Source organism: Myotis yumanensis, unplaced genomic scaffold (genome assembly GCF_028538775.1).
Source record: "Myotis yumanensis isolate MYYU_CA2020_CCGP unplaced genomic scaffold, mMyoYum1.0.hap1 SCAF_17, whole genome shotgun sequence".
NCBI classification, from domain to species: domain Eukaryota; kingdom Metazoa; phylum Chordata; class Mammalia; order Chiroptera; family Vespertilionidae; genus Myotis; species Myotis yumanensis.
This window is the reverse complement of record NW_027223768.1, coordinates 27,233,837-27,256,117: the sequence shown is the minus strand read 5'-3', so window position 1 is coordinate 27,256,117 and position 22,281 is coordinate 27,233,837. Positions and strand designations below refer to the sequence as shown.

General features: G+C 37.5%; 1 protein-coding gene across 1 annotated transcript in view; it reads left to right on the top strand.

Annotated features, from left to right (window-relative positions):
* Positions 1-1,293: 1,293 nt before the first annotated feature.
* Positions 1,294-22,281, top strand: part of KCNK2 (potassium two pore domain channel subfamily K member 2) — a 151,222-nt gene continuing 130,234 nt past the window's right edge. The window contains exon 1 of the mRNA XM_070396722.1: positions 1,294-1,512. Within this exon, the coding sequence (XP_070252823.1) occupies positions 1,479-1,512 (34 nt within the window). The 5' untranslated portion in view covers positions 1,294-1,478. The remainder of the gene's footprint in view (positions 1,513-22,281) is intronic.

Sequence of the window (22,281 nt, the reverse complement as noted above, 5' to 3'; positions counted from 1 at the left end):
GGCAACTGATAGTTTCTGTGCTATTCCTGTGTGTGTGTGTGTACGTGTGTGTTTGTGCCTGGGAGGGTCATTTTTGGTATATGCACAAATACAAGTGTCTATCCTCCTAATCGCTCTCTCTTACGTGATTTGAAAAGCATGCATTGTTTTAGTTAGACGGAAGGATTATCTTACTTTAATACTGGCATTTAATGTACATTATCACATTTATTATCATATCAAAAACAGATGTTTAAAATTGGGGCTAGAAATTCTATAACACGGATTGTATTACCTCAGGGCCACCCTATGCTCACTGCTCAGTTGTATGTTGTTATGGCTTTAATAGAGCAATAATGTGTTCCCATGAGTCTTGGTCTGGTATCAGATGACATATGGGCTAATTTTGGTGGGTTGAGCAGACCAGTAGGGGGTTATACAAACCAGAGCAATCTGCTTCCCCAACAATAAGAAAATATGTGAAGCATTAGTGTTAATAGTCAAGACATCTCTCTCTTCTTATCTCCTCTCTTCTCTCTCACTCTCTTTCATCCTTTATCTTTGTCTATTTTATCCAAAACTTATTGCCGTTTTTCCTGTCTCCAAATATCCCTCAAACTTCACCCAGAAACAGAATCTACCTCTAATTACTAACTCTCTTATGTCAGTGAAAGCTACTTGAAAACTTCCTTTTATTTGCCTTTCTTACATTGCTTCTGTACTGATCAAATTAAAACAAGCAAGCTTAGAAAAACGTATAGCATTCTTGATTTTAAAAATGATAATGCAATTTAGATAAGATTTAAAAAAGGGGGGGGCGCAATAAAAGCCTATGTGGAACCAAGCCAACGATTCATCTGTTTGCATTAATAGGTTCCAGCGATGGTACCACAGGCACGGAAAGCCTGCTCGCCACTGCACTTAGCAAGCACATGAGCTTAAAAATAAACTTTGACAATGTAGATCTCTTTGTCCTTTCAGGAATGGAAAACATTATGTACTTCAAAGCATACTAAGCCCGTTTTTAAAATGTAGTTGGGATATTGTTACTCTGGCAATTGGGAGGGTCTTCGGGCTGCACACAGTACATGGGCACTTCATGGGTCAGAGTACTGGACCCGCAAGCTAGTGAGAAAAATGACAGAAGCAGTTTTGATCTGCGCATTCCTAAGGAAGAAACTTCTGTCTTGTAAGTTCCCTGGAATCACTGGGATATAGTTCCTCTTTTCAGTCAGGGAATTTTTCGGGAACCCAACTGCAGAAGCAGAGCGTTTGAGTAGCATATTTCACTCGCGCACAGCAGCGTGTGTTCAGTTTTGAGTGTTTTGGGGCAGGAAATTGATCTATAGGGTAACATTCACACACAAAAAGGAAACAGTATGGGACGATGGCTTGTTAGTACAAGTGACTCTGTTGTGGAAATTACGGACAAGAAACCTTGGAGGAAGAACGGCATTAAAGATCAAAAGCATGATGACTCCTGATGAAAACATCCCCAAATGATGAACCCACGAGCAAAAAGGAACTTCTACTGTGAGTATCTTCGCAATAATCAAGTATTGGGTTTGTTTTCACAACGTCTGGAGTATGTGGAGTAGATTTCCAAGCAAGCACTTGTCTCAGGGAGTCTTCATTATAGGCAAGTCTGTAATTACACTTATTGGGTGGTTCCAACAGGGGGTTAGTTACTGAGATTTTTTCCATTACCTTGCAACTCTGCAAGAAATTTCATGTAAATGTGGGCACATTTTATACAATAGGCATGATATATCAACCTTTAATTGTGTGATGTATTACTCTGGCAATGGAAAGTTGATCACCATAAGTATCTATAAATTCCATTCCATTTTGATTCTGGACATTTAAACTATGTTTACTTTGGTTTCATATTATGCTTAATCCTATAATAATTTATATATATATATATATATATATATATATATATATATATGAAGAGGGAGAGTGACATTATATATAGACACATTATTTGTAATTTATTTAGAGAGAATATTAACTATTTCCTTGATGAATCTTATTTGTATAGTAGCTTAGAGATGGCTTAGAATCTTGAAAGTGGGGAAGAAAAGGTATGAGAGTTTAAACTAAAACTTGAGAACTAAGACCTTTTTCATTTTTACGTTTCCATGTTTATTTGGTAAGTCATTTTTTTGAAAATTGTTTAGATGTCTCTATATAAGACTTGTCAGTTCATAGGAATATTGTTGTAGTCTTAGAATGTGAACCAAGCTAATCAACAGCATGACCCTATGCAAATATTAAGTATAGCTAAGTCCCTCTTTAGTGCCTGGCATTCTGAACAGATAGTTTTTGATTATTGAATATATGCTGGTGTTGGGTAACAGGACACATATCCTGATTGTACAGTAATCATTTCATATCGGGATTTTACTTTGCAAACTTGTCTATGAGTATGAAGGAATTCTGTTTAACACAGAGCTATGTAATAATGTGTTTACATTATATCAAATTCTAAATGATTTCTATTCTTGGTTGCTTTTCTTTTGAAATAAAAAAAGAAGAGTCTGTTAAACTAATTGTTTATTTGAAGAGATATCATAAAGTTTTGGGAACGATTCAGTATATAAAATATCAGCTTATTTCTATTTAGCACATATTTCCAGGCACTAGTGCAGGCATTGGGACTTGGAATTAGCAATTTTGGAGCCCCCTCTGCTGAGAATTGAGGGGTAAGCCAAGACACTGGCCAAACCCTAAAATGGGGGAGCTCATTTTTTTTAGGTGTCAGAGGCATGAAAATAAACTATGAAGCGTGTGTATAAAGAGATTCTTGGAGGCAAGCCAAGTATTTCTGGAGGAGAGAAGCAGAAAATATGGAGAAAGGTATTGAGTGGGAGAGAGCTGGAGAGGTAAGGTAAATTCACCAGGGATGCCAGCTCCATCTCGTACGGTGTCAGATAACACTGTTATCATACTCTAATTTTTTGCTATAGATATTTGTTAAACTGGACACATGTTTTTATGCTACTACAAATACAAAACAAGAGTGCTGTGCATGTGGTTTTATTTAATCTTATTAGAAGGGTAGTGTGATCCTTCGGGTAGGAACAGATAGAAGCTGTAACTAAGCAACAGTTATCACCAAGGTAAAATACTTTTGGATAATCATATATAACATATGGATAAGCTTAAATTATCCCTTAACAGTTCAGTTTAGTCTCCTACTTAGAGGTATATTTTATAGGTAATTTATCTAGGTAGTTCTAACCAGAATAAGATATTCTACAAGAATCGCTTGTAAGTTCTTTTCAAAATTAGAAGGTCGGTTGATATTGTCTGCATGAATACTTTTTCAAGCTAACATCATCTGGATTTATTATGCAGAACTCTGGGACCTCAATCAAGAAATGATGCAACATCAGGGAAGTCTTAAGGCTTTCTCTTTTTAAGGAAAGGGAAGGCATGTGATTATAATATGAAAGCCAAGTAAGTTATGTATGATAGAATGATTAAGATTTTGAGGATTATCTTCAAAGGAAAAATGTAGGCCTAGACCCCCCACCAGGTTCAGGATGTGGTTACTGATGACAAATGATAGCATGAATTTTTATGACATCTTGTAAATTTTTTTCCAGTTAGTTGTTTGACATTAGCAAGATCTGTCAGAACTGTCCAAAGATTTGTTGTGTCAAGAGGAATGAGCTTCCTGCCACTGGGAGATGAGGTTCATCACAGAGGAAAAAGCAAATACAAGGTGCCCCGAAAACATATATACACAGACTTTCACAGCTGGTAGCTCTGTTTTGAAAACAAAATGTATTTTAATTAACGTTGCCTTTATAATTATTCAAAGTGTATGTATACATTTGGGGGACACCGTATATTCTGAGTTAAACAAATGTACATTGGAATTCCAGGTCCCCCAATTCTAAAATGTGTGACCTTGAGCAAATTACTTAAACTCCAAGTGTCTGGTTCCTCATATATGAAATGGGGTTAATAATTTTTCTGTCTTAGAATTATTGTAAAAATTAAATGAGATCATTTATATCAATAGTTTGGCCTGTCGCAAGTGTCCGATACAATGGCTAAACTACGTGACCTTTCTGACTTTGTGGTTTTAGTAATTCTAGCTGTTTAAAATAAGCTATACTCTTAGATTGTGCTGGACACTATCCAAAGATGTAACTCAATAGAAATATTTATTCTCCACCTAGTGGGCTCCTAATATTAGAAAATCATAAAACAAAGCTAGTACAAGTGCAGTAGAAGAACATGTAAGGCAATCAGAATGTACGAATTAGAAATAATGAAGTTTCCTTAAAGATATTTTAGATGTGATAGGTGATATCAGTTTTATTGACTGTTCTAAAATCCTCGATGATTAAGGCAGTGGAAATGCTGGAGTGGCTATCGCTTATTAATTTCCCCTTTCATTTTGTGTCTAATCATCTTAAGAAACCCTCTGTAATCAGTAAAGTCAGTTTCAGCAGAAATGAATGGCTTTTTGAGAGTTTAAGGACTAAAAATGTTCATCTTCAAAATATTTCCTATGACATCTTTCAATGGTTACTGCAAAAGTCAAAGATTTATGAGGGTGGAGTTTTGATGATTTAGTTTATTGTTTCCATTTGATAGAAGTGCAAAGCACTGGGCAGAACCACCATTCTTATACTACTGCTTAAACTGGCTTCAGCAATGCTTACACATCACAGATAGGAAATAACAATCTAGCTGTTAGATTTACTATGTGGAAGGTTGCTATGTCTTAGGGAGAGTGTCAGTAGTGCCTATTGATGGAAATATTTTGCATGTATAGAGTGTCATTTTCTTTTCAAGACATTTCCACATATATTATTTTTTTCTCACCCTTGAAGTAGAGAGGGATCCTGCATTTACTTCATTTGCTGCAGTATATGAACAACCAACCCAGAGTTTAAGCAGAATTGTCTAAGGAGAAAGTGGATTATGAACTAATGAGGCTTTGATCTAGTATAATTAGTATAATGGTTTTATGACCATCTTGGATGTTTATCCAGAAATACATGATTCACTCAGTCCTCTAATGCTTTAGCAAGAACCTCAAACTCCTACTTTGTATTGTACCATCATCCACAGAGACCCAACTAATCAGACACACACAGAAGATATAGTGCAACGAGCTTCAACCTCAGTCAGATGTGCAGAAAAATCTGAGCATTTGGAATTCTCTGTCTTCTCTATGATCAGAATCTCCAAGACACTTCAAGAGAGTAAAGGTGTTTATATTTCCTCATTTAATATTACAAAGGATTCAAGGCTACTATTGTACTCTTGGCTGAAATGACATGGATCTGAACAATTGTATTTTACATATTTCATATTATTTACATACTAGAGGCCCAGTGCATGAAATTTGTGCACTGGAGGCGGGGGGAGTCCCTCAACCCGGCCTAATCCCTCTCACAGTCTGGGAGCCCTTGGGGGATGTCTGACTGACAGCTTAGGCCCACTCCCCACAGTCAGACATTCTTAGCACTGCTGTGGAGTGGGAGAAGCTCCCGCCACTGCTGCTGCACTCGCCAGCCATGAGCCTGGCTTCTGGATGAGCAGTGCTCCCCCTGTGGGAGCACACTGACCACCAGGGGCAGCTCCTGCATTGAGCACCTGCCCCCTGGTGGTCAATGTGCATCATAGTGACCTGTCATTCTACCATTCGGTCGATTTGCAGATTAGCCTTCTATTATATAGGATTTTATATATACACATAATATTCTACACTATTATATTATGTCATATTATATGACAAATTAACCAAGTGACAATATCAGGTAAACTTCTGCTCCATGTCTCTTCAAAGGCTAATAAACTAGATCTTATAAGCATAGATTTTAGGCTCAGGGCATGGCTATGTTTGTTGATTTCAGTGTAATAATCAGAAGTCTTTCTTAGTGTGACTGAAGACTTTAGCTAGCAGGAACCACAATTTACAGGTACAAGAGGAAAAGAAAAATGTATAATAGCAGGGTCCAGGTATCTTGCACAAGTTATCCCCTATGTGACTTTAAAATAAAATACGTAGATTTTTTTCCCATATCAGTAGCTTCATCTGTGCAATTTTTTAAAGCTTAGTTCCTAATTTTCTTTTCACTGAAAACCTTAAGATTGGTGCATGTTCTGTATACTACTTTTGGTTGGTGGCATTTCATGAAAAAGTAGGCTTAAAGAGGAAATCATGGAATAGAGGGCTTAGGTGCATTTTGATTTGAATAGAATAAAACTTAGAGAAGATCTTGTTGTTCATGAACATTGCTAAGACTGTATTAACCTTATTTTTTTCTCCTGTGAGAGAAACAGCTTCTAAGGTTAGGCTAAGTGCAGCTGAGCTAATAGAGCTGTGATTACAGGTCATTAAATAGTATGATGCTGAAGTGTTTTGTTTCCATTATGCTGTTTTTATTCTTTTGGAACTCGAGGTCAGAGGTCAAGATGAATTGAACGGTCACGTGGAAAAGCAACCAGTAACTTTTAATATCTTGAGATTTTAGAGTTCTGAGTGGTGTGACCCTTTCAAAGTTCTTGCTTTTTCTTACTTCATATTTTAAAGGTTTATTTTACTTTTGAAAAAGGTATACAGGATTCCCACTCCTTCAGGGTAAGATAGTCTGCTCACAGAACACAAATTTTTGTTACATATATGTACATATATACACATATTTAAAAATTATTTTTAAAATATATAAAGTAAAATTCACTAATTTTTGTATGCTTAGTTCTGTGAATTTCCATATATGTATATATAGAGTCTTGTAACCACCACCACAATCAGCATACAAAGCAGCTCCTTCAGACCAAAAATATTCTGTCTTGCTTCCTCTTTGTAGTCAAAACCTCCCCCATTCTTAAACCCTTGGACCACTTACGTGTTTTCTGTCTCTTTAGTTTTGCCTTTTCTTAAAATGTCATATAAGTGAAATTATAATTTGCAACCTTTTGAGTCTGTTTTCTTTCATTTAGTGGAATGCATTTGTGATTCATCCATGATGTCATGTCTATCAGTCGTCTATTTCTTTTTATTGCTGGACAGAATTTTACTGTACCAGAGTTTGTTGATTTATTCACCAATGAAGAACATTCGGGCTGTTTCCAGTTTGGGGTCATTATGAACAATGATATACTTTAAGCATAATAGACTTGAAATATAGGTTTTTGTGTGGGTGTAAGTTTACATTTTTGTAGGCTAAATGAATACCTACAAGTAGGATTCCAAATCCTGGGGTAAGTGTACATTTAAATTTATGAGAAACTGTCACAGTTTTCCAGAGTGACTTGACCATTTTGAATTCCCAACAGCCATATATGAGAGTTCTAGTTACTCTGCCTCCTTGTCAGCACTTGGGATTGTTAGATTTAAAAAAAATTCTTAGCTATTCTAGTACGTGTGTAAAGACGTCTCACTGTTGTTTTAAATGTTATCTTTTCATGTGTTAATTTTCAGTGTGAATATCTTAGTCAGTGGAATATCTGTTCAAATAATTTGTCAATTTACTGGAAATTTATTTTTGTATTATTAGTGTTGAGAATTCTTTTTAAATTATGGGTATAAGCCAGGGGTGGGCAAACTTTTTGACTCGAGGGCCACAATGGGTTCTTAAACTGGACCGGAGGGCCGGAACAAAAGCATGGATGGAGTGTTTGTGTGAACTAATATAAATTCAAAGTAAACATCATTATATAAAAGGGTACGGTCTTTTCGTTTTTTTAGTTTTATTCATTTCAAATGGGCCGGATCCGGCCCGCGGGCCGTAGTTTGCCCACAGCTGGTATAAGCCCTTAGTTGAATTTGTGATTTGAAGGTATTTTCACTGTAGTTTTTCTTTCATTTTCTTAACCATCTATTAAATGATATATATATATATATATATATATATATATATATATATATATATATTTTTTTTTTGAATCAATTATATATATATTGATTTCGGAGAGGAAGGAAGAGAGAAAGAGAGAAACATCAATGATGAGAATCATTGATTGGCTGCCTCCTGCAAGCCCCCTACTGGGGATCAAGCCTGAAACCTGGGCATGTGCCCTTGACCATAATTGAAGCTGAAGCCCTTCAGTCCATAGGCTGACGTTCTATCCACTGAGTCAAACCAGCTAGGGCTTAACCACCTTCTACAGAGAAACAGGTTTTAGTTCTTATAAGGTATAATTGATCTATTTTTTTTCTCTTATGGACCAAGTTCTTAGTGTTGTATCTAAAAAATTCTTTTCTTAACCCAAACTCATGAGCATTTTCTTTTGTTATTTTTCAGAATATTTATAATTTTATGTTTTACATTTGGGTCCATTATCTACTTTGAGTTAATTTTTTCATAAGGCATGGGTTGAAGTACATTTTTTTGCATATGAATGCCCAGTTGTTTCAGCAGCATTTGTTGAAAATTTTATTCATAAAATTGCCTTTGCACTTGTATTCAAAGTAAGTTGACTATATATTTTCAGATCTATTTCTGAATTCTCTATTTTGCCTCATTAATTTATGTGTGTATACTTTCACTAATCCCATATTATCTTGATTAGTATAGCTATACAGTAAGTCTGATATCAGGTAGTGTGAGTCCTCTAAATTTGTTCTTCTCTCTCAGAGTTGTTTTCTATGTCCTTTGCCTTTTCATATAAATAATTTTGAATCAGCTTAACAGATTTATACTAAGTATTTCATTTTCTTGAGCTACTATCAATGGTACTTTAAAAATAAATTTTGAATGTTAAATTGCCTTACATTTCCAGGATTAATTCCACTTAGTTGTGAGGGTGATGTGTGTGTGTGTTTTGGTGTGTGTTTGTGTGTGTGTGTATGTGTTCTGGTGTGTGTGTGTGTGTGTGTTAGATTAAATCTGCCAATAATTGTTGAGGATTTTTACATATATGTACATGAGAGGTGTTCAGCGGCAGTTTCCTTCTTTTGTATTGCCTTGCTATTGCTTTTGTGTCAGGATAATGCTGACTTCATAAAATGTCAAAAATTCTCCTTTCTGACTCTCAGAATGTAAAGATGTTAACAAAGTGTTATTTTAATAGAGGGAAATTAGCAATCAGCTTTGCCACAATGCTGTTTCATCGGGTGGTAATCGAAAGCATGTGTCATAAATAAAAGCAAGTGGAACACGTAATTCATAAAATTCAGTGAGACTGTCTCAGAAAAATTGTTTAACATGCTAATCTATGGATGACGTAAGTTATGAAATCTCAGCCAGCAGATCACCTCTCAGCCCCACCTCCCCGTCATAGGTTATGTTTATATAAGGAGTCCATCTGGTTATTACCCCACATACGGCTGAGAGTATGTTCAGTGTTTCCATGCCTATGCTGAGCACTATAATCGGTATGTTCCACATAGAGATGGATTTTCCAGAGTTAGGGGAAACCTGTATTTATCTTCCTGTTTTCTTGATGGAACAATTGTAGGTTGCTTTGATGGTATTGTGATGCCAAATATAAGAATATCAGTGTAAGGAAGAGAGTCTAAACTCTGAGATTAGAGCAAGGAAGCCTGCTATGGTGGATGTCAATCCTTTTAGTTCAGGAACAACGTGAGAAGTCAGTACAGCATAATACAATGGTTGTGAAAGTGGATTCTGCAGTTAGATTGCCTGGTTTGAACTTGCCACCTGGGTTAACTTAGGTAAGTTACTAAACCTCTCATTGTTCATTTAAAAAAAGAACTAGTTTAAAGTTTCTTTCCAATTTTCCTCTTATCTCTGTTTTCCCGGGTGTGAATTCTCGTTTTGTTGGGCTCCAACTCTCTGGGTTGTCTTCTGTATATTGGACTCCTAAATTTTACATTCTGGAATTATTCACTTTACAAGGTTTAACTTCCTGCAATAATCCTTTGTGTGAACTGGGAGGGGTTTTGCCCAGTCCAGTAGCAGTCAAGTGCAAGGGGCTAATGGTAAGATCAAAAGGGCTAGGCAGCCGTGGGCAAACTACTGCCCGCGGGCCGGATCCGGCCCGTTTGAAATGAATAAAACTAAAAAAACAAAAAGACCATACCCTTTTATGTAATGATGTTTACTTTGAATTTATATTAGTTCACACAAACACTCCATCCATGCTTTTGTTCCGGCCCTCCGGTCCAGTTTAAGAACCCATTGTGGCCCTTGAGTCAAAAAGTTTGCCCACCCCTGGGCTAGAGCAATGTAGACCCAGAGGTGAACTGTCACAATGAATGAACTAGGGCTTCCTTGTAGAACGGGATGATTCCTAAGTTCACACTTGGACACACTTCTTTAAAAAACAAAGCACTTAGTGCTTTGTGAAATTTCTAAAAATTGCTTGGGAAAATTTCTAAAAATTGATGAGGAGATGAACCTGGACCATCTTATCATATCATGTAGTGAAGAAGTGCTTCAGGCTAATAAGGCTATGTTATTGGTTCATCAAATTTAAAAGGGTACTATTAGATAAAATTGGGAAAATTTGAGTGGGATAATAATTGCAATAAATTGAAATTCTCCAAATGTTTCAATCCATGAATTCATAATGATAAGAAATAAGGTAACTGGAGATTCATGGAAGGTCTCTTTATGAAATTGAGGGCTAAGTAGGAAAGAGCTAGTGCAGACAATAGGGAGAGTATAGGTGCACAGCCAGGGGATGGAAGAACTCAGTCTTGTGTGGCTCATAGACAGTGGGTCGAAGGGAGAGAGGTCAAAATGAGGTAGGAAAAATACACAGGGCCAATCATTCAGGACCATGTGGTCATGCTAAGGACTTGATCTTTTATTCTAAGTGCAGTAGAAACTTTTTGAAAAGTTTTATGCAAGGAAGGGATGCGATCACATTTGCAGTTTTAAAAGACCACTCTGGCTGCTATATGGCCAATGGATTGGAGGAGTCAAGAGCAAAATCAGAGAGACATAGAGATAGAAATAGATTTAGAGATAGAGATGGGGATAAGAGATGAGAGATGAGAAATTCGAGGGAGAATGTGAGCTCGAGTTAGAGAGAGTTAGGGGCCACTGCAAGCGAGAGATGAAACTAGCCCGGTCTGAGAAGCACTTGTGGAATTTCATTCTCTTTCAACATGAAAAAAGCAATCTAAGAAAGACCTATTGCTCTCTGGAGTATAATCTTCTATGTCCTAAGTATCTGATAAAAACAAGCCCTTTTATCTTTATACTCTGCTATTATAAAAAACTGGATGTAGTGGGAGGATTTTGTTGAACAGGAGTCATCATAGACACGTCGACTGGTTGCTTCTCATTTGCACTCCAACCGGGGCTGGGGATTGAGCCTGCAACCAAGTACACACCCTTGACGAATCAGCGACACTTCGGTCCTTGGGCCAATGCTGTAACCACTGAGCTAAACTGGCCAGGTTGTGAAGACATCCTTTAAGGATGGTTTTGTGCTGTGAACACCATTAATGACGTTTGGGATCAAATTTATTGAATAAGTGTATCTAGCTTTGAAATATTAATCATGAAAGATAAAGCCTGACTACAAAGGCTTTTAGCTCTCTTTCTTGAATAGCTTGTAAATTGGCTAAAACCTAGTGATAACACTTACTTTCGTGTGGGGTTCATATACCATCTTCAGAAGCCAACTTCAAACAGGGGATTCCAAAAATATTTTCAGTATTAGAATCCTTAGATTTTAGTGGCTTTCCAGTGTGATTATTGCAAGATGTACTCATTTGGATGTGTGAATTCCAGAAAGTTTGCTTTCTACTTTATTCTGTGTTCCTACCATAGTCACTCAAAGAAATAATTGGGATTAAAGAATCCTCAAATAAAATGTCATACATGGGACATCACCTCTTAATTTCATTTTATAAGTCTCCTGATCTGCCTAACTCTAATCTTCCATAAGCAAACACGTTTTGATAGTGATGGAAAGATTTGACTTAATCATTTCAATGACTTTAAACGATATAATTTTTTAAAATCACAGAATGTATATTTTCATTGATGGGTGATAGTTGGTTATTGGCTATTAAGAACATATTTTTAAATTTACAGAAATTGTCTCCTATCTTTGGACAGTGAAAAAGTTATGCTTGAGATAGTCATGTGGTGTGCTTATGATTCTTAGTCTGTAAACCTGAATGTTTAAGAAATATAATTTGATTTTTCTAGTAAGCAAACTTGACTTTTGTTTCAAGTTTCCTATTTTACCAGATAGAAGTTTAATCATGATCGGTTTGAGGTTTCTTTCATTGTTTCAGGGTCTTTTCAGTCAATTCAGTGTATTCCCAAATCCCGGGTTTGCTTCTAGGTTCCAGAGCTTTCCATGGTTCATGTCCTTGTTATGACATCTGCCTTGGTAGCATTTGCTGTGTCATCTCTGATCACTGAGTCCTCACAGGTTGTATCTTCCTTGTCCTAAACATCAAGTCTGCTTGGCAGTTTCTGAGCCCCTCTCAGGAGACACCAGAAATGTGTGGCTGTTCCCTTGTGCATTCTGGGTCCACAGGGGATTCTCTGAGGCCGTTTGGTCCCCTTTTGGCCGGATACCGTATGCAGTCATTGCTTCTCAAACACCCCCGTGCTGAGCAGGGCACAGTGCATTTTAAGGAAATGTGCTGCCTTACTGGGGTCTTCTGAAGCAGGATTCAGCTCCCAGGCTTTGCTGGAATCCCAAACCTGCTTGGGGAGATGCATCTTCCCCCTGCTAGCCCTGGCCTAGGCTCAGGCAGGGTACAGGCCCCTTCACAAGATTTAGGAGCGTCTAATCTCTCTTCTTCTCTCTGATTTTTCTCTCCTTTTCCAGCCCAGGTAACCTTTATGTTCTCTAAAACAGAAAAGAAAGAACCTTGGATTTTATACATTACTGTTTTTCCAATGTGATGTTTACATAAGGACTTTGGTTTTTGAAACTCCAAAATCAGTGATTTACTTCTTCGTCCTTCTTTCCTTCCCGAAGCCCAGGAGTCTGGAAGTGGCTTTATCAATGGGGTCGAGTCCCATGAACACACAAGAATCCCTAGGAAGGAAGAGAAAGAGCTCAGTTATACAATATTCACGTATGAATAGTATAGTTGTTTACACACGGCTTCCCACAGCCTACAGATTGTTAAACTGAAGGGAGCGAGCCTTCCCTTTTAATGGAGCTATTGCTACTATGAAATAGCTGCGTATATTCCTTTCAAACGATCCATCTTGCATTATATGAACTTGCTCTAAGGCTCAGTTTGTATTTTTGTTGTTGTCTTTTTTCCCACGTATTCTTGGAACTACGTGGGCTCTTTGGACTCCAGCCAGCCCTCTATTATAAGACATCTTTCTATGTCCCCTATTTGACAAAGAGAATCCCTGCTGTGTTAGCCAGTTGTGCATAGCTGAACAAGTCAGTTCACTGACCCTTTAATGAATCACCTTTTAATATCTGTCCCCTGGCCATAAATACGTCACTTTAATATTATTTCAGGGTTTGAATTCAGTTACAGGGAAGCATTTTGAGGATGGAGCGACGACAATATTTTAGGTTAAGTGACTCCACAGCAGTTACAGTCAATAGCTGAGGCCCTAGTCAGTGAGCCTGGCCATGTTACAGAGTTGGCATCTAAGGGTATGCAATGCAGCTAAAGTCCATCAAGCAGCCAATGTATTTTAATAAGCACCAAATTCCTAGATTTGTTTCAACATCTGTTTTACTAATGGGAGTGGTTTAAAACAATCATAACTCTAACAAATAGTTTTTAGTTTGCAAGGCCTTGTTTTCTAGGCAAGAGAATGTAGGTGACAGAAGTTGCTGATCTGTTGCGGCGATGTGATGCTTGTTCCCAGAGAGCTCACTCTAAATTTTATACGACGTCCTGTTTTATTTGTTTGGCTTTGTCTCCCGTCCACGACACCCACTCCTGCTGCCTTGGATGTTCTTGTTAGGACACAGGTGAGAGGAAGGGCCAGCTGCATATCATCTCTGGGGAGTTTCTTATTCAGCCGCCCAGAGTGGGCAGGAGAAACGGAATGTGCCCCCTTGTGGATGGGGGCGTTTATTTAGCTTCTGGCAAAGTAGTGATGGCATGAGCTTCCTAAGGCAGGTATAGGGACCTGATGGTGGAGAGTGCTTCTGCAGACACATTCCCACCCTGACACCCTGAGGGGTCCTCTCGATCAGAGGACAAGCCACACAGGCTAAAGCAATCTCTGGATGGGGCCAGTGTTCGCCAGCGGGAGCCAAGGTTTGGGCCATGTCAGGTGTCTGCACGGCTCTCGTGTCAGCTTCTCACAGCGTTAGTTCACAATGTTAAGAGGCCCATTGTCGCAGGTGCCCAGTCCACTTGCTCAAAGAACAATGCGCTTCTAATCCTGGCATTGAAGGCCACGTACACCTAGGCCACTTGAGGCTTATGAACACTGCTTTCCTACAGAAATGCTTGTGCTAGCCCGGGTACCCAAAACAAAGACGTCTAGAAGATGGCTTGTGGTTTTCTGCCCTCAGCTCCCCTCATGGTATTCTTCTGACTACTCAAAATCTGACCTATGCACCTTCTTCATGAAGCTTTTCACACCTGAAATTCCCACTGAACAAATGTTACTTAAATATCAAAGAGTCCTAAATGAGAAAAAATATCTCCATGATTCATAAATTTTTATACCATTTAAGAGACTCAGACCAATAGTGATACATATATATCACAATCATCTCACTGTTGTCTTTATATCCATTCTCACCTACCAGAAATAATAAATTTGCCGGCAGACTGGACTTCTACATCTTTCTTCTTGCCCAAACAAATATATATACCTCTAGGAGTTTCTTTTTTGACTGAAATAAAATCATATTATACCCTTTACATTGAATGTGTGTATTTGGCTTAATGATCCGTCCTGGACATTCTAGTAAACTGGTTAGGAGCCAGTGTGTCTAGTGGTGCAGAGCAAGGCTTCAGGGTTTCACTGCCCGAGTTCAAATCCAAGTCCTGGAGCTAAACAGCCCTGTAAATTCAGGAAAGTAATTCAACCTCTTAGTTTTCTCATTTGTTAAATGAGGATAATGATAGTTTGAATCTCATGGGGTTGTTGTGAAGGTTAAATAAGTTAGTATGTAGAAGGTGTGTAGAAAACCACACTCAATACATGCAGCTATACATTGCTGGTACAGGCTAGAAAAATATGCATATACACAGAATCGTACCAATTTATGTAAATGAGATGACCATAGGTTTTCATTTCAGAATAATATTTCTGTTTTTGATTGTTCTTTTGGTCCCTCTGCTTTTTTCCTTCTTCCCATATTTGCTTCTCCTACTCCAAACAGTTGAAGCAGCATAACATTAGCAAGACCCTAGCGGGTTTGCCTCACTGCATAGAGTGTCAGCCTTCAGACCAAAGGGTCCTGGGTTCGATTTCAGTCAAGGGCATGTACCTTGGTTGCATGCTTCTCCCCGGCCTGGGTCCTGGTTGGGGCTCATGCAAGAGGCATCCAATCAATGTGTTTCTCTCACATCAATATTTCTCTCTGTCTTTCCCTCTCTCTTCTACTCTCCCTAAAAATCAATGGAAAAATATCCTTGGGTGAGTATTAACAAAAAAACCCAAAACAAACAAACAAGCAAAAAAAAAATTAGCAAGTATAAACCCCCTTAACTCATGTAGTCTTCTATAGGGTGTCCCAAAACTCACACAAGATTTGAATTTTGCGTGAGCATTAACAACAACAACAAAAAATAAAAGCCTAATTTTACTTGGTTTATTGAATCAGATTCTAATATCTGTTGCCCTTTGATTTCAGTCCCTTCAATTTGATAAGCATTACCAAGTACCAGTTATGGCCCAGGAGCAGGGACAATGAAGACCAATGAAGACCACGGCTTTGCATATGTGCCAGCAAAGCCATGGAGGCCATTTACCCGATGTGCTATTCCATACATAACCCTATACTGTATACTTTATGAATCAATAAAAAATTTACATTTTTTAATTATAAACCTGTGTTTTCTATCAAAATTACTTCTTGCGTGAATTTTGGGACACCCTATATGTATTATTCTGTAATGTCCCCGATGATTATCAAACCAAATCTCACACGTAAGCACATACATATAATACACACATGTGCACATATATATACACATAAATCATTTTCATTGTTTGCTCTATAACAGTGAGACTATATACTCTACACATATTTTGGGAGAGGGGCATCTTACTTTTCTCACTTATTGCTTTTGGAAATCCCTCAGCTTAGCAGATATAAACAGTGTTTTTTTGTGTGGATTATTCTCTGAATTATCTGAAGAATAATATTGTGTTCTGTATTAATATAATGTTTTTCTGTGTGTATACATTTTTGTCAACTTGGATGCTGCAATAAACATCTGGGCTCACATATTTTTATTTACTGATGGTTATATATTCTATGGGATATATACTCAGGGGATAGATTGCTTGGTCAAAAGGTTTATGTATTTTTAATCTTAATAAATGTTGCCAGATTGCTTTCCAGAGGAGTTGTATCCATTTCCATTTCCATCAGCAATGTAGAAAATGCTTTTCCACATATCCTCACTGACGATATGACCACTATTTAAAATTATTGCCTGTCTGATAGGTTTAAGATGGTTTATTGTTAACAGTTTCCATTTCCCCATTAGTGAATTTAAAAATATATATTTGTTGGCCTTTTGCAGCTGTTTATCTGTGAATTGCCTATTTATATCTGTTGCTCATTTTTCTCTTAGGCTGCTGTCTGTTTCTTGTCAATTTTTAAAGCTTTCTTCAGATAATTATAGCTTTTAAACCCTTACCTGTCATTTATAATACAAACATGTTTTTTAAAATCTATTATTTGCTTACTGCCTTTATTTATAGTATCATCTACCACAAAGTAGTTCTTTATTAGCTTCTGTCCAGGTCTTCCCTAGAAGTCCTAATAAAACATTGAAATAATATTTATATATAATACTTTACCTGTCTTTTGTATATGATATGAGGTAGGATTATTATTTTAATTTTTTAAGGATAAATATTCAGTTTGGGGAGTAATTTTGTGAATATTTTTTCTCCCCCAAATTAAATTATACCCTGGTCAAAGATTAATAAGATTAAGATTCATAAATTGTCCAGCTGGCATGGCTCAGTGGTTGAGCATCAACCTATGAACCAGGAGGTCAAGGGTTCTATTCCCGGTCAGGGCACATGTCCGTGTTGAGGGCTTGATCCCCATTAGGGGGCAAGCAGGAGGCAGCCGATCAATGATTTTATCTCACCATTGATGTTTCTATCTCTCTCTCCCTCTCCCTTCCTGTCTGAAATCCATAAAACAATAAACAAAAATAATTAAAATTAAAAAATTCATAAATCACATAGGTTCTGTGCCTTTCTTATTCAACTCAGTTTATATTGTTATTTTAAAAGGAATGTTTACTTCTCTCTTTTTTTTATCTAAAAGTACATGTTACTAGAGTAGAGAAAGTATATTGATTTTAGTCTGCTTTCCTGGTATCCAGCCATTCCATAAATTCTTTTATCAATACTCATAGTTTTTCTCTTTTTAAGTTCTGTAGGGCTTTAAGTACACAATCATATAATCAATAAAATAGAGATAGTTTTATCTCTTCACTTTTAATATTTATACCTAATACTTAATTTTCTTATCTCATTATTTTCACTAGACTTTCCAAACTAATATTGAATATAGCGATACCAAGAACTCTGCTTAATTCCTGAGTTTTATTCGTCTCTATTTATTTTGAAATTGAGAATACTTCTGACTTTTAGCTTTAGTAAATATTTCAATGGTTACCTTTTCCTATCACACTTAAAGATTTTTATTGAGATTCGCTGGTAATATTGTCAAATGTCTTTTCAACATCTATTAATGTGGTCATACGAGTTGTTTTCCCTCAACTTGCTGAAACACTAAATTATGATGATACATTTTCTAATTCAAACCTCTCTTTGCATGTCTAGAATAAGCCCTACTTAGTCAGTTTGGGACTTTTGTGGATATGTAGTTGGATTCTATTTGTTAATATTTTAGTTAGAATTTTTGCATTGACTTTCCTGAGTGAGGTTGATCTATTTCAATCAATATTTGATATTTAATTTGTGGTTGCTTTATATAAAATTGGGAAATTTTCCATATTTCCTGTGGTCTGAAATAGTATATATTATAATCTTTTATATTCTTTAAAGGTCTGCTAGACTTCAGCTATGAAAATATCTGATGGATCTTACTTGCCTTGTGTTCACTTCCATATAAATTGCCCAATAAAAGTTTCCTTTAGTTTCACTACTCATTTACTCATTCCACGCCCCTCCCCCCCTTATCCCCTCCCCCACTCCCCCGGGCATATTTTGCTTGCTGGTACCAACTGTTGCTGGTCCCTCAGGAGACAATGGTTACTTAAGAGTTGATGGTAAACAGAGCTGGTGTGTGTTAAGGTGATAACCCCTTTCATTTCAGTGTCCAAACTATATTCTTTTAAAAAAATATATATTTTTATTGATTTCAGAGAGGAAGGGGGAGGGAGAGAGAGAAACGTCAATGATGAGAGAGAATCATTGATTGGCTGCCTCCTGCATGCCCCCCACCGCCGCGGGGATTGAGCCCACAACCTGGTCATGTGCCCCTGACTGGAATGGGATGAGGGACCCTTCAGTCCGCAGGCCGATGCACTATCCACTGAGCAATACCAAGTAGGGCCAAATTTTATTCTTTAAATTTATGAACATTGTCTAGAAGGCTCTGTTTAAAGATTCTCACATTTTTGCACTATAACGAGCTTTAGAATCATTTCTTATTTTCTACCTCCATATATTTGATCCATCCCCAAAGGGACAGAGAAACTGAATCAGTTGATTGTCCTCCTGAAATAAGAAGCTTTTTCCTTTGTTTCTCAGTAAGTTTTAAAGAAATGTTTGTTATTTACAATATCTAATCAAGAGGCATGGTTATCTGACATTCACTCTCAGTTTGACCCTTTATCACTGAAAATTCTGAAAAATATTTAATTCCAAGCACTTCTGCTTTTTGAATGCCACTTTGCTTCTCTCTCTCTTCTATTATAAAGTCATTTACATGAAAATGGTATCTTAAGATGGCTTATCAATATGTTATGATTATTTTCACCTGCAGCAGAGAATACTCTCACATCTTTGATTGTTGCCATGGAAACAATTATGCTATCAAAGAAAAGAAATAAGATTTCAGCTAGGGTAGAAATTAGGTTGAACAGATAATGTAGAAGAATTGAAAAGGTGCCTACTATTTGTTCCTGGAGGAAAACCAGATATAAATTAGTTAGTAATTAGTCATTTTGTTTTAAGACTATCTATAAGCCTTTTGTGTGAATTTTGCCCAAACAATAAAGCTAAAAATAGTGTCATGCTCTGTTTTTAAATTTGTCAACTGCATTGGGTCACACACAAACAATTACTCTGACCTGAATATACTCCTGTTTTAACAAGCTAACCCATGACTTAGACTATGATTCTTCCAGCAAGGTGGGGACAATTTCATGTGCTCATAAAACTTGAAAACAAAATTAATCTTGAAAGATGAAGGGTAGCTTGGTCAGCCACTTATCACAGGAGCCACTGAATTATATACTAATTTTCTTGGAGTCTCCATTTGGGATACTCTTTTCTAGTTTTCTAATAAAATCCATCCATGAAAAAAAAATCCATCCATGGTTATCTTTCTATTATCATCCAAACTAGAAATAATTTTCAAATAAGCATTGGATATTGCAGAAAAGTAAATTTATACTTTAAATTGTAAAGTATGCCCTGACTGGGGATCAACCACTGAGCCACACCAGCTGGGCGACTACACGATTTTATTTATTTATTTATTTATTTATTTATTTGATGTTATTGTTAATCCTCACCCAAGGATATTTTTCCATTGATTTTTAGAGAGAGTGGAAGGGAGGGGGAGAGAAACATCGATGTGAGAGAGACACATCAGTTGGTTGCCTCCCACACAGGCCCCAACCAAGGCAGGGAATCGAATCTGCAACCAAGGTATGTGCCCTTAACCAGAATAGAACCTGGGACCCTTCAGTTTGCAGGCCGACGCTCTATCCACTGAACCAAACAGGCTAGGGCCAAACTAGAAATAAATAAATTTCAAATAAGCACTGGATATTGCAGAGAAGTAAATTGATACTTTAAATTGTAAAGTATGCCCTGACTGGCGATCAACCACTGAGCGACACCGGCCAGGCTACTTCAAGATATTTTAGAAATTATTGTCAGAACCCACACACAATTCTATTTAATGGACTGTTCTGGAACTTTTCTCTTTAAGTTCTCTTTCCACAAGTGCTTTTCTCCTTTTAGGCTATAAATAGTTTAGTACTTGGATTATTGCCATCACATACAATTTGCTTTCTAATAATTTGTTATTTATACTCTGGAGAGCTCATCTGCTCTAAGGTTCCTGAGATGGGAGTGTTTTGGACGGAGGAAGAATGAATGAAGGCTCTTTCTATCATTGTCTGTTGCCTCCGAGGAAAACTGATTTTCTGCAGCACGTTGCCGTTAACCAGGGACTGAGCAAGCAGGCTGAGTCACTTTGCACAACATTATGGAATGCCATTCCTCGGCTAAACCATGGTGTGATAGAAGGAGCTCTGAGTTGAGTGTTTAATAAGTCCAGTTCCTCTGCTAAGGACTTTACAGTAGATGACAGTAATATGATGCTTCTGAGCCAAATAGTCTGGGGTTAAATCTACACTCCTCACTTACTCTGATTATTATGGAATGCTGGCCAAGCTAATTAACCTAGCGCTGCCTCTTGCTCTTCTCTGGTAGAAAAACAGCACTCTTTCACCTTACCGGCTTGTGGCAAGGCACATAATCAATACTCCGTAATATTTGCAATTACCTTTACTTCTTAAAATAAACCTATAAAGAAAGTACTATTATTACTTACAGATGACCGAGCAGATGCTTAGGTTATATAGCTTGTCCAGGTTTCTATGGAAAGTTTGGAATATAAACCTAGGCTCTGTTAGACTTGGAAGATATTATACTTTCTTATTCTACCAGATGTGGCTCCGCTTCTAGGCAGAATGTGATACTGGCAAAGACAGTTAACCCTCCCGGGCCTCCATGTACACAACTGTCTGACGAATGGGGATCCTGGGCTTCATATAAACAAAAGATCAACCCACTTAGTGGAAGTCTCTGCTAATGAAGCGGGGAGTCACTGTCACTAGGAGTGAACTGGCGTGACGATAGGAAGCCATTTGGCATTTTAGACACAGCGTGGTTATTGCTAGCTGTGAGGTCTTGGGCAAATCAGTGTTCTCGTGTCTAATTGGGATTCAGCCAGCTATCAATTTTCAGTGGCTGCCAGCACTATAATCAGGTAAGAATAATATCCACAGATATGTCAACCCCTGAAGGCCGTTGGAGGATCAAATAAAACATTTGATACGAAACTGCTGATTGCACAGGTTCTGTGCTCTGTGGACAAGAGAGGACTGTCTTCTGGGTGGACGGCTCTGCCATCCCTCCGGACTCAGAGCTGGCCAAGCAGTCAGGTCTGAACAAGGCTTGGACCTCTGATGCCAGGCTTGTCTTCTTCTTTTTTGGTTTTTAATGGATTTTAGAGAGAGAGGAAAGGAGAAGGAGAGAGAGAAACATTGATGTATGAAAGAAACGTTGATTGGCTGCCCCCCACACACCCGACTGGGAATCTAACCCGCAACCTGGGTATGTGTCCTGCCTGGGAATCAAACTGGGGACCTTTCGGTGCCTGGGATGGAGTTCAGCCAACTGAGTGACACTGGCCAGGGCTTGTCTTCTTTCTGTACTTTTGCATTTGTATGTTTCACACCTTCCTTCCTCGTCTACCATCTCAATTCCAGTGGAACTAAGAAAACTATTAGATGTTCAGCATCAGCGGTCAGTGTTCCAGGAACCAAATATTCAGAGGATTATGCCACATTCCATTTTGCTATCTTGTTACATTTTTGGAGCTTAAAGTAAGTGACTCTGCCACTTCTTAGGGATTTACTTTGAGTAAGTCATTTTCCTCACTAAACCTCAGTTTTCTTATCTGTAAACTGAAAATAAAAAAAAAAACACTTCCAAAAGTTAAATATGATAGTATAATTTATATGATAATACATATAAAGAGCTTAACAGAGTGTCTGGCTCATATTATGTGCTAACTGGTAGTTAGCCGGTGAGAAGAGCTCAGAGAATATGAAATGAAATGAAACTTAAATGTATAATTTTGTTTGTAATTCTGATCCAAGGTGATAGGAAAGACCAATTTTTTTTTTCTTTGCCTAAAATGGGATTTGGATGTTTTCTGTGGTTCATGTTGTTTCTATGTACCATTAAAATGGACATAAGAAAATTACAC